Source organism: Anopheles bellator, chromosome X, assembly GCF_943735745.2.
Source record: "Anopheles bellator chromosome X, idAnoBellAS_SP24_06.2, whole genome shotgun sequence".
NCBI lineage: Eukaryota > Metazoa > Arthropoda > Insecta > Diptera > Culicidae > Anopheles > Anopheles bellator.
Window position 1 is genome coordinate 11580086 of NC_071287.1, and position 14618 is coordinate 11594703.

General features: G+C 44.2%; 1 protein-coding gene across 1 annotated transcript in view; it reads right to left on the bottom strand.

Annotated features, from left to right (window-relative positions):
- Positions 1-12869, bottom strand: part of LOC131213746 (serine/threonine-protein kinase Smg1) — a 72365-nt gene extending 59496 nt beyond the window's left edge. Inside the window, exons 1-4 of the mRNA XM_058207861.1 lie at positions 12701-12869; positions 7942-12628; positions 5961-7671; positions 5416-5818 (exon numbers count right to left, since the gene is read on the bottom strand). Of these exons, the coding sequence (XP_058063844.1) occupies positions 5416-5818; positions 5961-7671; positions 7942-12628; positions 12701-12868 (6969 nt within the window). The 5' untranslated portion in view covers position 12869. The remainder of the gene's footprint in view (positions 1-5415; positions 5819-5960; positions 7672-7941; positions 12629-12700) is intronic.
- Between the last annotated feature and the right edge of the window lie 1749 nt (positions 12870-14618).

Sequence of the window (14618 nt, forward strand, 5' to 3'; positions counted from 1 at the left end):
AATAGTCCGAATGTCATGAAACTTTGACAGATATCGTTTGAAGGTTGATACTGTCTAAAAATCAGAAGGATTCTGTATTTGTTTCGCCATCTATATGTCATCCTGCGAACTTATTGAGCGATGAGGAACATTACCGTTACAAAACTGTGCTAACGATCGCGTTAAAGCAGTTGATAAAAGTTTATTTTAAAGATCCATTTTTATCACTCTTTCGACTTTGACAGATGAATTCTCGGAATCTACACAACATAGAAGGCTGAAGGCTGTTAATTCCATCCCAGGCTTACAAAAACAATTTAAGACATGTAGGTGGAAGTATCGTGATTTGGGGATATTTCATGATCATGATGATCTGGTATAGGTACCCATTTCAGAGTACACAGCACCATGAAAGCTCTCGAGTATACATCAATCATGTAATACGTTATACAGCCTAACTCAGAAGAAAACATTCCACTGAGATGGGTATTTCAACAAAAAAACGATCCCAAGCATACGTCGAATCGTGGTTTGATGGCAGTAATGTATCAGTTTTGCCTTGGTCAGGTCAGTCTCCTGATTTAAACCATATTGAAAACTTGTGGAATACCTTGAAGCAATAGTTAGCTGGACAATATGTTTCAAACAAAGATGAATTGTGGCAAAAAGCGCATAAGGAATAGTATTCCATTCCTGAAAAAACTTGTCAGGATTTGGTCGATTCGTTGCAAAGGAAAATGCCCGAAGAGTTTCAAAACAAACGGCGGATACACATGATAATGACTAATTTTGAAATAAAATATTGACTTTTGACTTTTAGGAAAAGTGTAAATCGTAACTCTACGCAGATTTACCTATTTTATTGGCCAGGTACTTTTAGCTTTCTATTGTAATAATCTAATTCCTAGAATTTTTCACCTCTTTTAGATCATCTTTATCTTATTTTTAGTACTACTATCTTATGCTATCATTGTAATACCTGTGAATTCAATAGGTTTTGAAATATGATCAAATAACGCAGCGTAAATACTTTTACCTATTTTATTGGCCAGCAGTGTATATGAAAGGTTGATTCATAATATTTTTTATGAAAAACAGTTTTTGTCAAATGTTCACCATGGTTGGCTTAGTAGAAGCTCATTCGGTCAACCTATTTTTGAGCACATTTTCGATTGTGTCTCGTCCTTTTTCGGCAATATCAATTTAAATTTGGGTCTTGAGGTCGTCAATGGTTGCTGATGTGTTTGCGTGATATTTATTTTTCACCGCAGCTCAAAGTTAATAGTCCAATGGTATCAAATCGCAACTTCTTCTTCTTCTTCTTCTTCTTCTTCTTCTTCTTCTTCTTCTTCTTCGTCTTCTTCGTCTTCTTCTTCTTCTTCTTTTGCACTACAACCGCTGTGCGGTCTTGGCCTGCACCAGAGACAATGTTAATGTCAATTATCCCTAGTGCTATCCGTAACAGTTCGTTTTCACGGGCGGGATTGTTGGTCCCGCGCCAACCCTCCTCCTCTGTCAGCGCCGGAATCGGGAATCGAAACCATGGCCGGTTGAGTCGCAACCGGTCCCGGGATTCGAACCGTGGCCAGCTGCGCTGAAGGCAAAGAGCCTTACCGACTACTCTATCAGCGCGGGCAAAATTTACTGCTCAACTGCTCTAAATATCAGCCTGAATCTTAATGTTTGAATTTGCTGTGTAGTAATTGCCATGAAATTTTGAAAAAAAATTGATATTTATTAATTAATTAACAACACCAGTTTTGCTGATTATTCGATTTCCGAAGATTCCAATTGAAGAATTGAAGATTCAAGATTGAAGAAAGATTGAGATTGAAGATTGAAGAAAAGAAAAGGCTTTTGCGAATCTGCTGGCACGGCAGAAAAGAATGGGGTCCTTGTAACGAATCATCACTGGTGGTGAAAAGTGGATTTATTATTACCCGGGGTTCACAGTATGAGAAACTTGGTAAAAATGTATGGCAGGCCAAGAAACTATTAATCTTTTGCTAGAATTCCGTGAGTTACTTTGAGTTGCTTTTGAGCGCCTTATGTTTACGGGATATTTTCCCGTTTCGGGAGTATTTTTTGCAATTTGACAGTTTACGGCAAATTTCGGCAAATTTTTATTGCTTTCGAAAAATATGGCTAGTTTTTCGACAGCGGATCAAATTTTGACAAAAATGGCACTAGAAGGAGAAGGAAAGGAAACTGAAAAATCGAAGCATAAACAAACGAACTGTCATTTCACTCACTGGAGCTCACGGAATTTTTCGCGCAAAAGCTAGTGTGGACGCTAGCATATCAAAAAACCTGTAGAGAAAACTCATACTGTAGACGAGGCGTTAGAGTTCTAAACACAAAAAGACCTAGGTGCAGCATGGTAAACCAGGTCCATCACAAACAAAGCGAAATATTCACTGTTTTATTAGGGTTATGCCAGCATAACCTTTGCGCAGTGAATATTTCGCTTATATGAAAGGTGTGGTATACTATGAGCTTTTAAGAACTACTGTACTGTACTGTACTGTACTAGTACTGTAGAAACCTACTGAAATTATTAATGGACAACGCTATAGACAACAGTTAATGCGTTTGAAGCAAGTTTTGGCCATAAAACGACCAAAACGGGATAAAAGACACAACATAACACATTTTTCAACAAAACAAAGCTCGATCATAAATAGTAAAACTGGTCAAAACTATCTCGAAAATGTCGGATGAGAACTGTTACCCCCGCCACATTTACCAGGTATTGCTCGTTCGGACTTATTCCGTTGCATTAGTAACGATTTGGTAGTACAACGATTCATTTGTTATGAAAGTAGCTCTACAAATGTATATCTGATTGGATCGGATTTGTAAAGATGAATTCTTTCGACACGAAACCCTTTAATTACCTGAAAGATGAGAGACAGTAGAAGCTAACGACGGACAATATTTTCATTAATGTAGTCATAACGTTTTGTTGCTTTATCTTGTTTCGTTGAATGTCGAATAAACACCGCATGAGCCGTGAAAGACACAATAAAACCCTTAATTGTGAGTCATTATCGTCCCCGCTGTGTAGTCCTTATGTGTAGACATTATTCTCTTCCGCCACATCATACTATTGCCTTTTAGCTTCAATAGAAAATGTAGTTGCAGTGTAGCACTTCGTCGAATATGAAGATATCGAAAAATGGCTCACCGAATGGCGATCGGTAAAAAAAAATTATAATAATGGGAACGGAATTCATAATGTGCCTGAGCGATGGGCAAAATGTGTAGCTTCGAACGAAACATGTTTTGAAGGTTTCATGAAAATTATGTGTTTTCTTAATTGAAAAATTGGGCAATACGAAAGCCTACAAATCGAAAGCCTTATTGAGAACATTTGGCGCCATAGACCATCTGTGACAACATTCTAGGCTTAGAGAAATGTATGTAGGAATTGTGCAAAAATATTCACCAGGTTCAAGACGGATATGAGAATAGTGGTAGAATTGACACAGGGGACGATAGGTGACAGCGGAAGCGCACGAGGCGAAGGCAGTTGCAAGCGAGCGATCAATAAAGTAGGACGCAAAGTAGCGGACTGCGCGTGTTCCTTTCTTACATGTATGTGGCAATTACGGTAGAATTCTCACCGGTTCGCACTAGGTATGAGAGCAGTATTGTCACCGCGCGACCGAAGGTGACAGTTGACGGGGGCGCACGAGGCGCAAAAAAGTCCCTACTAAAACGAGCGTGTAGCTGAACAGACGAAATAAAACACACGTTCTTACGGGAAGAGTTTTCCCCTACATGAATTGGGAGCAGTTGCGCTAAATATTTCGAAGACAAAGCTAAATATTCATACATTTTCAGGCACAAAAGTAGGCGTGTTAAAATGCCCTTAAACATACTGGGGTGATCATTAGGTTTTGACGTTTGATACCAGAGAGCGCTGCTACGAGTCTAATTCTTTTTTGTTATATTGGACCATTTTCAAATGAACGTAGGGAAGTTTTATTTTAATCGGTCACTTACTTTTTTTACAAGCCATTTAGTATCGACTTCTCACAGTATTTTTGACAATGGAAAAAATCAAGTAACGTCCAGTGATTAAATTTCTATTTTAAAAAAATTTAAAAGCAAAGGAAAATTATGAACGAATCGTAGTAGCCTTCAGGACGATCCATGTTAAAAACGTAAAAAACAGACATAACATCTGAAATCGTAGAAAAATTACAGGATTGGATTACAGTCGTATTGGAAAATCGTCGAATCACTTCAAGAGATTTATTGAGTAGTATAACCGTAATTGAGTAAAGTATAAGTATACCTTATTGAGTAAGTATTTATTGAATAGTATAAGTAGTATCATTGAGTAGTATAGCCAATATTTTTTACTGAAGTTTTGGGTTCCTTAAAGCTGTTTGCAAAATGGCCGCTAAAAACGCTTTCGAGTGCAACTTTCTCACCAACATCTAAAGCATTTTCGATAGGATAAAGTGGATTTTGAGCATTGAATCATCACTGTGGATGTGACTTGGGTCTATCACCATGATCCCGCAAAATTCAAAGCAAAAGGCTAAAGAGAGGTGTGAACCTGGTTCTTCAGCTCTGAAAGGAGTTCGTGACCAGAAATCGCCCAAACAGGTGTAAGCATCAGTTTTTGCAATTCAAATAAAATTTTGTGCCCACATTTCTTGCAAACTGGTAAAACAATAAATTTCAAATATTGCTGTAACCTTCAAGACCTAATGAACTGAAAGTTCGTGAAAAAAGACCCGGTTTGCAGAAGAAAAACATCCTATTTCATCAGGGCAAAAGCTCCGTGTCACGACAGCATTTTGAAAATTTTTAAAAATCTATGAATTTAAGTTTGAATTGTTGAGGTATCCACCGTATTCACTAGATTTGGCCCCTGGCGACATCCATCTGTTTTCAAACTAAACAAAATCGTCCCCGGAAAGCGTTTTTCATCAAACGATGACGTCATAACGACGTCTGTGAAATGTCGATACTAAATGGCTTGCAAAAGAAGTAAGTGACCGATTAAAATAAAACTTCACATACGTACATATGAAGAGTGTACCAATATGACAAAAAATAGACTTGTAGCCTCGCCCTATGGTACTGAACGTCAAAACTTAATGATCACCCTAGTAAGTTGCGACGAAAACCTGTTTCGTTTTGAGGTGACATCGTTTGCCGAATGTCAATACAAGATAATGTTGCCAAAAAAGCATAATGAGTCATCTATTTACACAATCCGGTTTTACATCTCTAGACTTGGTATAATCATTTTTGCAAAGGTCGAGGTTAAAGTAAATAGCCTTTGTGTTATATCAGTAAACTAAGACTATGAAAAGGATTCGCTTATGAAACATCATTATGCAGTTATCCATTGAGCTAACCGACTTTTCATTTTTTGATATATACTATTTAACAAACAAATGAAGAGTAACTTACCTCGATACCGGTGATGCCGAGCGCTTCTTCTAAGTTCTGCGTCATGCGAAACGGAACCCGCTCGGGGACGCGCAGCGTGTGACCCTTTTCGAAACACACATTGTAATCGATATGCACGATCTCACCGGTGGCCAGCTTGACTAGCATATTGTCCAAATGGCGATCACCTAGCCCGATGATATACCCGATCACACTCATTACTGCCACCGACAGCGAGTAGCAACGAACAACCTGTCGCCAGCTAGATGCAGTTGCGCTGTGGCACCATAGCTCCTTCGCTAGCAAGTCACGCGGTGTTTCCTGTTGCAGTTCCGCAAGTACTCGCTTCAAGAGAGCCATCGGCCACTCTTTGCGACTGTCGGATGTCTTCAAACCGTGGGCATTGAGTAGGGGAGTAAGCTTCCTGCATCGCCGAAAGATGACCCAGCAAAACGAAAAACCAAATGCAACAAAATACAATAAATATGGGTCTAAATTTCGTCTGCATTCTTATTCGCCTTCTGAGGCGTACTAAAATCTCGGATTAAAAAAAAAAGAGCACTTACTGGTAGAATAGCTCGGATGGTCGTAGTACAACGCGCCCGTCTCGCCCTTCCCGGCTTTTGCGTCCTTCGTAACCATCTCGTGCCTCGCGCTTCTGAAGTGCTTCCCGTTGCTGCCATCGTTTGTACAGCGTGTAGATTGGTACCGTGTCGTCAACCCAGGTAATCAAGCCAGAACGAGGGCCGAGCGGTATTACTGAATAGTGTTCAGCGCGGTAGTGTGTCACATTGCCATTGCAATCGATAGACTTCTTCATCATTAGATTGGCAATTGACAAGAACTGCATGATGCGTTCGTCTAGATGCAAGTCTTCGAGTCCTTTCGAGAGGTAACCAAAGCGGCGTCCATCATTCCCATTAAAAATCATTTTCTTCGGTCGGGTTTTCGTTGGCAAAATCTGAATGTTGCTATCGACCGAACGGATTAATATAGGTTGCTCATTTCCCGAACCCGGTCTACCATTGCCAACCGCTCCCCTTTCGCGACCGATGCCAGGCATCGCAATTGCGGTATTGGACAACTGCTGCAACTTCGGGCTGACGTCAATAAGGCGTAGATGACAGGCGTACCGTCGTTGACTACGCTGCTGTAGCAGACTATACAGGGATCGGAACCGAGTCCAACCCTCTATCGGTCGTCCAAAATCACCTACCGGTTCCTTCAATTTCTCGATCATGTTGTTTATGTAGCGTTGATAGCGCTCCTGAAAGTGACGTTCGTGGTTGGTTTCTGCGGAGCGCGACGTAATGGCATGTAGTTGCTCAAGCAAAAAAACAAGTGGGCGAAGCAAGAGCCGTTGCTTCTCGACAAGCAATTGACGCCGCGATTCAAGCTTTCCGGCGTCCCGCAAGCGTTGGCACTCGGACTCGAAGGCAGCCAACCTTTTTGTATATTCGACATAGATCTGTTCCAGCGATACAAGCCATAGTTCCTCCCATAGTAATGAGATTCGCCGTAACTCGTAGACCAGCGTTTGCACTTGGCGCACTGTATCTGGCACTTCACGCGAGAGAATGTCAAGCAGAGCGTTGAAACAGAACGCTAAACTTCCGGTAGAGCCCGTGCCGGAGTCGGTTGGTGCGACGGACTGTGGTCGGTCACCCGTTAGCTCGTCCACATCGTCGAGTAGCAAGCTGACAACCTGATTGTCTTCTCGTACCGAGCCAACTACAGCAGGAAAAATGATCAAATGTGGCGCATCCTTCGCCACGCGGCACAACAATTCCGAAACGCGTTTGCGTACGTACGGTTCGTGATGTGCGAGCCGAGAGAAGAGCTGCGGTGCAATTACACGCCACGGTTCGCTGGGCGTCATCGCTAATCCCTCCTCCAGTACCTCTTTTAAACCAAGCGCGTGCTTCACAATTAGCCGCAACAGGCGCAGCGTAACAGTCACTGATGAGGCACGTTCACTGTCGATGGCCGCGTTTTTCTCATTGACAGCTGTTTTGCAACGTCCATCAGGCGCGCTAGTGGTCGATGAAGAAAGCATCAAAAACCGGAAGTAGGCTTCCGCTGCTGCCTCATAGTAACCGTAGATAGCCCGATGGTTGCGGCACCACACATCAACGAGAGCGTCCAGTAAGTTGGCCGGCAGGCTGCAAAGCGCAGGAACCGCTTTGGTAAGAACCTGCAGTAGTCCGACTGAACCAATCGATGACAGATCCAAGTCGAACTCCCCATCCTCTTCGTCTTTTACTCCATTATCTTTTTCTTTCATCTCTTCCTCGTGCTCATCTTCTTCATGAACATAGTCATTGTTTGTCTCCTTTTCTTGTTCCAACTCTGTTGCCTCGACATCATTATACTCTTCATTCCACATCTTTTTTATCATTTTGATCTTTTTCGACTTCATAATTTTCTTCTTTTCATCGTTTTGTTTTTCTTCATTTTTATCTTTCATCTGTAGTTCATCATTTTCCATCTTATCCTGATCCTCCGCAACCTCTTGTTTAGGAACAGATATCAGCCCTTCGCAGTCACCTACCACTACTTCATGTTCATTTAGGACAGCTACAATGAGAGCGCAATCAATTGAACTAATTCCTGGTAGTAGGATTGCTTCCACTTCCTCGATACTGATAGTTTGGCTTCCATCGAATCTACCGTTACCATCAAATTCAACGATTCGTTTACCCCACCGGTACAACCATGAACCAAACTGGAACCAGACTTTCGCTAGATCAGGAAAACATTGTGTGGCCTCTTGTAGTAGTGAACCCACTAACAAATCGCATGGTCCGAAAAGAGTGGTTCTGCGCCGTTGCTTGCTGAAAGGTAGTTTTGCTGCAACTGGACTTAACAAAGCAGCCAGCTCTTGCACGGCCGGTATCTTCACAGCGACATCATCAGCCGAACTAGTTAGCCATCCACCGATCATAAGTAAAAACCGTGCTTCTCGTTCTGCCAAACCCTTCGAAGCCTGGCCGCTCATTATTAATCTGTATATGCCGGCGGCTGCATACGCGGCAAATTCGATCCCCTCGTAACGCTTGCCCGACTGACAGTAAAGCCACTTACAGTGTTCGTAAACAGCGCGGGATAAGTTCTCATCCCACAGTTCCAGGAGCGGTGGCTTGCTGTTCGATGTGACGACCTCTATCAGGGCACCAGCTATTTCTTCCATAGTGGGGCGATGTATCTTAAGCCCCAGACGCTGTGCCACGTTCGCTTTATGGTAGTACTTCTCGAGTTCGCGTCGACAAAGTGCATAGTTCCTCTCCTTTCTTCCCATAGATACCATGTCCAGGCGCAGATCGATGTTTTGCTGTTGGTACACCCCAACTCCCTCAGGTCCCTGCGGTGCTGCATTTGCGACTAGAAACTCGGACCATGACAATAACCTCATCAGTGTGAATGTGCCATAAAATTTTTCCACAGTTAGTGTTCCGAGGTCGTCTACGTCTGCTTCTGCATGGCTTCTCAGCCCTCTGTCGTTACTAGTGGTTTCTGACGGCTTCCTTATGACCGAACCTTCGTCACCGCTACTACAACGGCGCGCAATCTTGTCCAGAATGTGATTAGTTATCGTTATCTGAAACAAATACTCACGACACTTGGTCAACATACATTCCTGAAGGTAACATTGGACCAGCTCAGTGCACGCCTCCAGCATCCGTTCACGTTCGTCAAGCTGGCAATTTAGGATGATACCGGACAAGGTGTTTTCCACGGCACAGATGGTCTTGTGGCAAGAGAAATCATTCGGTATGTCGGTACCTAGTTCCACTAGTTCCCATTGGCTTAGATCGATGACGTTCGCGTCTAAAGTTTCCTCGTAACGCACAATCGACAAGATTTGCTCAGCCGTGACCGTTATCAACGGGATTGTGGCACGCGGTACTCCTCGTCGTTCTTCAGATAGCAGGAACTCATATAATTCTTGGTAGCAACCGGTAAACAACATCGACAAGATAGTCTGGTCGACAATAAAGTCTCGTATGTACCGGTCCATACCATCGCTGGCCGGGTCGTTCAGAATCGCTCGAAATCCGTTTGCCGCCGTTTCACGGTGACCAGCAGCTTCCTCTGCTGCCATCCGGATCCACGAATACTTTCGTCCTTTAAGCTGGCGGCTCCACACGTACACTCCGTAGAGAGCGTCCGATTCCCAGTTACGCAGCAATGCCCATACTAATGACATGAGCGTGTGTTCAAAGATCCCATCGCTGATCTTGTTGGCGGTCACCAGCTCGCGCAGCACAGCTTCCGAGTATCGAATCACCATCTCCGGTTCCATACAGTGAAGCGCCACCAGATCGACTGCCGTCCTGATACGATTGAACCACTCGCCGCACGTCGAAGCGTTCGTGCGGAAAAATATTCGAACTGGTTTCTCTGGGTCCGGCAATGCGAAAGCAGTTCCGGACGACGCGTTGTAAATCGCTTTTTCAAGAGCCTCAAGAAATCCGAGCAAAATGCGGGCATGACGCTGATTGGCGGCTGATGTTTTGACGCCCCGCACCTCAAAGTGGTCAGTAAGTGCAAGAATTCGTGCGTTCTGCTTCACAATCGACTCTATGCGTAAGAACGTTTCCTGTGGTTTCCCAAACGGAGAGCGTAGCTTACTGTTCACACATAGCTGTGCCGCCTCCCATTGGGCCCATGGTATCAAGCAACGCAGATCACGCACAGCCATAGCTTCGTACGACGACTGTTCGCCGTACGACTTGGTGAGCAGCTCGTGCAAAAAATCAGCGCAATACGCACCGTCCCAAGTGAACGCGATTTGATTAAGAAGTTGGCTAAAGTCGCCCATCCGCAGTACCGCTGTCGGCAACATGTTAGTACCCAGGTAGACACTCTTCAGCTCGTGGATTTCTTCGCGTCGCTGTCTGTTGATCCCAGTAACATTGTTAACCTGACGTAGCGAATGGCACAGCGGGAGTTTCGAAAATACGACTGTGTAGCGTGTGCGCAGCTCATTATACACCGAACACATCTGCACACAGCACGCTTCCGCAATCGCCTGATACACAGCAGACGGTAGGGATACGTACCGGCAAACAAGATCAAGGCAATCGGCACACCGCAGCCCGATTGGCGCACTTAGAGTACCCCAACCGACGCTGAGCACGCACACCTGCACCAGTAGCCGTCCAAATTCACCACAGCCCTCCAGCACATCGTAGTAACGCTCGGTTTGCTTAAAAATCTCTGCGCACCAGTCAAGTGTCAACATCAGTAATCGCTCAACGTGCTCCTCGGGCAGGGGATGAGTTCGTAACCAGTCATCGGTGTGTTGTGCTATAAAGGCACGCAGAAAGCGCAAAATCAGGTGGAAATGTTCTGCTGTTGGACTTGGACTATCACCCAATCGATCGGCTATGGTGTTTCCACGGTATAAGGTCGCTAAAAGTAGGTTGCTGTTCACAATGAAGTGATTACTTGCGTTGGCGTGCTGGTAGGCAAGCAGCACGATTGCATACCGTAGCTCACCGTAGCCAGCCCATAGCTGCATATTGAGCGGTTCCAGCAGCTCGAGCAACACGCACAGCACTGGTTGTGCTGCAAGGGTCCACGTGATGAATACTGAATTGCGAGTCATAGCTAACGGTGACAAAATAAGCAGGTTTAAACTGATGTGATACTGCGGAAGGTTAGTATTCAGTAGCGCCTGACGCAAACATCCCACCGCGTCGTTCAGATCGGCCAACAAAGATCGGTAGACACATTGCAAAATCATGCCATTCTTGATCATTAGAATCTTATGATAGAGCACGAGCAGGCCGCGACGCACCGTTTCATTGCGTCGATATCGAATGCGATAGAAAGCCCCAGTCGGGTCGAACATAGACTCCACCAACGACTGTATACTCGGCTGTCGTTTGCTCTGGTCGACGACGAACGATTCAACGATCTGTATCAACAGATATATCACACAAGACAGCTGTTGGTCACTGTACGCGTCAAGGTGACGCAACAGCAGCTCTAGAACATAGTATATTGACGTTGCAGGCGACTGTCTACTGTCTTCCTCCATTACTGCGGTGGTCCCAGTTACCGCCAACACCAACATTGTAAACTCACAGATAGCATCGAGTTCTAGATGAGATGGCGGACCCGACTCAAGAATCTTCTCCGCAACCGGGAAAACGATTGAACAGTGATCTTCGAAATGCGCCCACGGATCGTCGACGCTGTACTTGTCACTAACACTGGGTCCATCGGCAAAATGCAGACATTTTAGCACACTGTTAAATGCGGTTAGTAACGCTCCGAAAACTCGATTCGTTGTGTAAAGCTCTTCTAGGTTATTCAACTCAATTTCATCGCAGCAGCTTCCGATATCCTCTAAAAACTGTTCGATCAAGCTGAGTGTTACCTCACGCTGCTGACTCCAGATGGGTTGAAACGCAAGCAGAACCCGTACGCAATGTAGTTTTATCACTGTTTTCTGGTTGTTTTCCAGCAGCCAACCGACCACTATGTCAACAACATCGCTAAAGTGCGACTCGAACTGTTCTGAATAGTTGATTGCCAACTCTATCATAATGTCGGCTATTAGTATAAACATATCCACGCCGATATCAGGTAATTCGAGCAACTCTTGTAACAGGAGAATCAGTTGTTCAACGCTGCCACCCAACTGTGACTGTGTACGGTCCAATCGCACTGCCTGCCGCAACGCTACTAGGCTCGCTTGCCGATGGCGCTTTGATTTACACATGTAGCGCTTGCTCCAATCGCTTAACGTTGTACCGTTGGTTGAATCGCGCAGTACAACAAATAGCATCAAACCAAAAATAGAGGCAACACGGTCTTGGCATTCGCTTGGACAGGTTTGTAGCACAGAGAAAATAGTGTTAGCAAGTAGCTCGAAAGATTTTCGCACATATGCACTGTTTGCGTTGTCCACTATCACCACCTCCAGCTTATCACACAGCTCTCGACAACCACACAGACTCTCCTCGGCCGCTAACCGACGTAGCAGCTTCGAGATGCGCATATCTTCAGGCAGGTTAGCGAGCAGTGTCTCGTACGAGGCCAATCCATGCGAACTAACGGCCGTCATCACTGTAGATGGTAATGAAGCTCCGGATGAACAGACTTTGTGCGTTTGATTTCCGCGTCGGGTGTTTTGGTAGCGCTTGCTAGGCATAGTAATTCCAACATCTTGGTTTCCTATCCTGCTATTACCTTGCTCACTCACGGCTCCAGTTGTTTTAGGCTAAGGTAAGAAACCCGCAGTGTGAAAAACGACCACGGTACAATCCTTCTGCTAACTTCATTTTTCGCTTACCTTCTGTTGAACGTCCGCATTTTTTTTCTTTCTCGCGTGCGGGACATCTAATGCATTAGTCTGTTCGTTCGTCAGGTGTTGTCCAATTGGCATTTCGCTTTGTTTGCCGGATCTGTCCATGCCATCGTTATCTGCATTTTCACTCATTTTAACACTTTGACGAGACATTGGTCCCCAGCAGCGACTTCTACAATAGGCCAGCAACAAACCAAACAAGTAGAACTTAAGTGTAACACAGAAAATTTTAAATAACAAAAGCACCTAAGTATTTACAATTGACTGTAACTGCGGGGACACACGATGCGTAACGTAACAAGTTTGACGTTAATGATTAATGCCAAACTGCTGCGCTTCTGTCAAAACGTATATGTTTTGGCAAGGCGTAAACAGTTTGGCATTAATCGTTAACGTCCAACTTGTTACGTTACGCATCGTGTGTCCCCGCAGTTACATTTGAGCCATGCAAATTCGTATTTAGTGGTATAGAATTCAGCCTACACATATAAACGCCTTTTCCAACTAAGCACACCGTAGACGCTTCACAAAATGAACACACGGGTACAACGAAGACGCACAACACGCAGTCATGTTTTCAATAATATTGCGGAGCCATACCAAGCGCAAATCGGACCGCAAAAACGTCATTTCGTTTGCGCTTCGTGTGGCAGCAAAAATATTAAAACGAAATGTCAAATGTATTTACATTCGTTTTTTTGGTGTGAGAAAACAGAAATAGTAGAGAAATAAATTGATTTCTGAATATTCTTTGTTCTTTTTTAATCGATTTTGTTGCTATACCAGCAAATAAGAAATTACATTATCCTCTTTTTGTAAACAGTGTAGGCTAACAGTGTTTGCGGTCGGGTTTACGGCTTGGCCGCAACTGTTTTGCATTTATCTGAAACGCCAAAAACGTTTCGTTGCGCATCGTGTGGCCGGTCACCCATATTCCTCATCCTCGCAGCTTACGGCACCTTTTAAAGGGCGGTTTACACGCTGCGATCTGGCAATGCAATATCGCTTGAAGTGACATCTCCGGAGACGTCATAAATGTCACTGCCGCGGGTGGAAATCTGAAGACTCGACAAGCAATTTGTGAACAAATTCAAACAACTGTCAGTTTATATCGGTTTGACGTGTTGATGTTTTGTTTTGCCCTCTTATTTATATTTTATCGCTTTATCGCTTCGTCAACGTTCGCGAAAGTGTGTAACTGAATTCATAAAAATTTACGAAAGTCTGCCATGTCTTTGGCAACTAAAAAATAAAAAATATAGTGATCGTGATAAAAAGGCGGAGGCATACGATGCCATTTAAAAGCAATTTCCTCGACACTGTATCCTCTTCGCACGTTCTTTTTTCGCTTTTTAACCGAAAAGCACAATGGTAAGGCAAACCAACACAGTGTTGCTTCCATGGCTGATTCCAACATGTCCAACCGACAAACTGACCCTGTTTTGAAATTTGTTCACAAATTGCTTGTCGAGTCTTCAGATTTCCACCCGCGGCAGTGACATTTATGACGTCTCCGGAGATGTCACTTCAAGCGATATTGCATTGCCAGATCGCAGCGTGTAAACCGCCCTTAAGGCCTCTTCACACCAAAATGAACTGAAAGTAGCGTAACGAACGACGCGTTGTCTCATATGGGATTATATGGGACCCTTCACACCGGCGTCGACGAAAACGTCGTACGGCGACGACGAATCTGTATGAAAGCCGTCTTCACACCAAAATGAACAGAACGTAACGTTGCGAACGACGCGTTGTCTCATATGGGATTCTTTGCGACCCTTCACACCGCCGTCGACGAAAACTTCGTACGGCAAAGACGAATCTGTATGAAAAGACAACGCTCCGTTTGTGTCGCCTAAAAACTTTGGCCAAGGTTCGTATACTTGGTTTTTGGGTGAGTGGG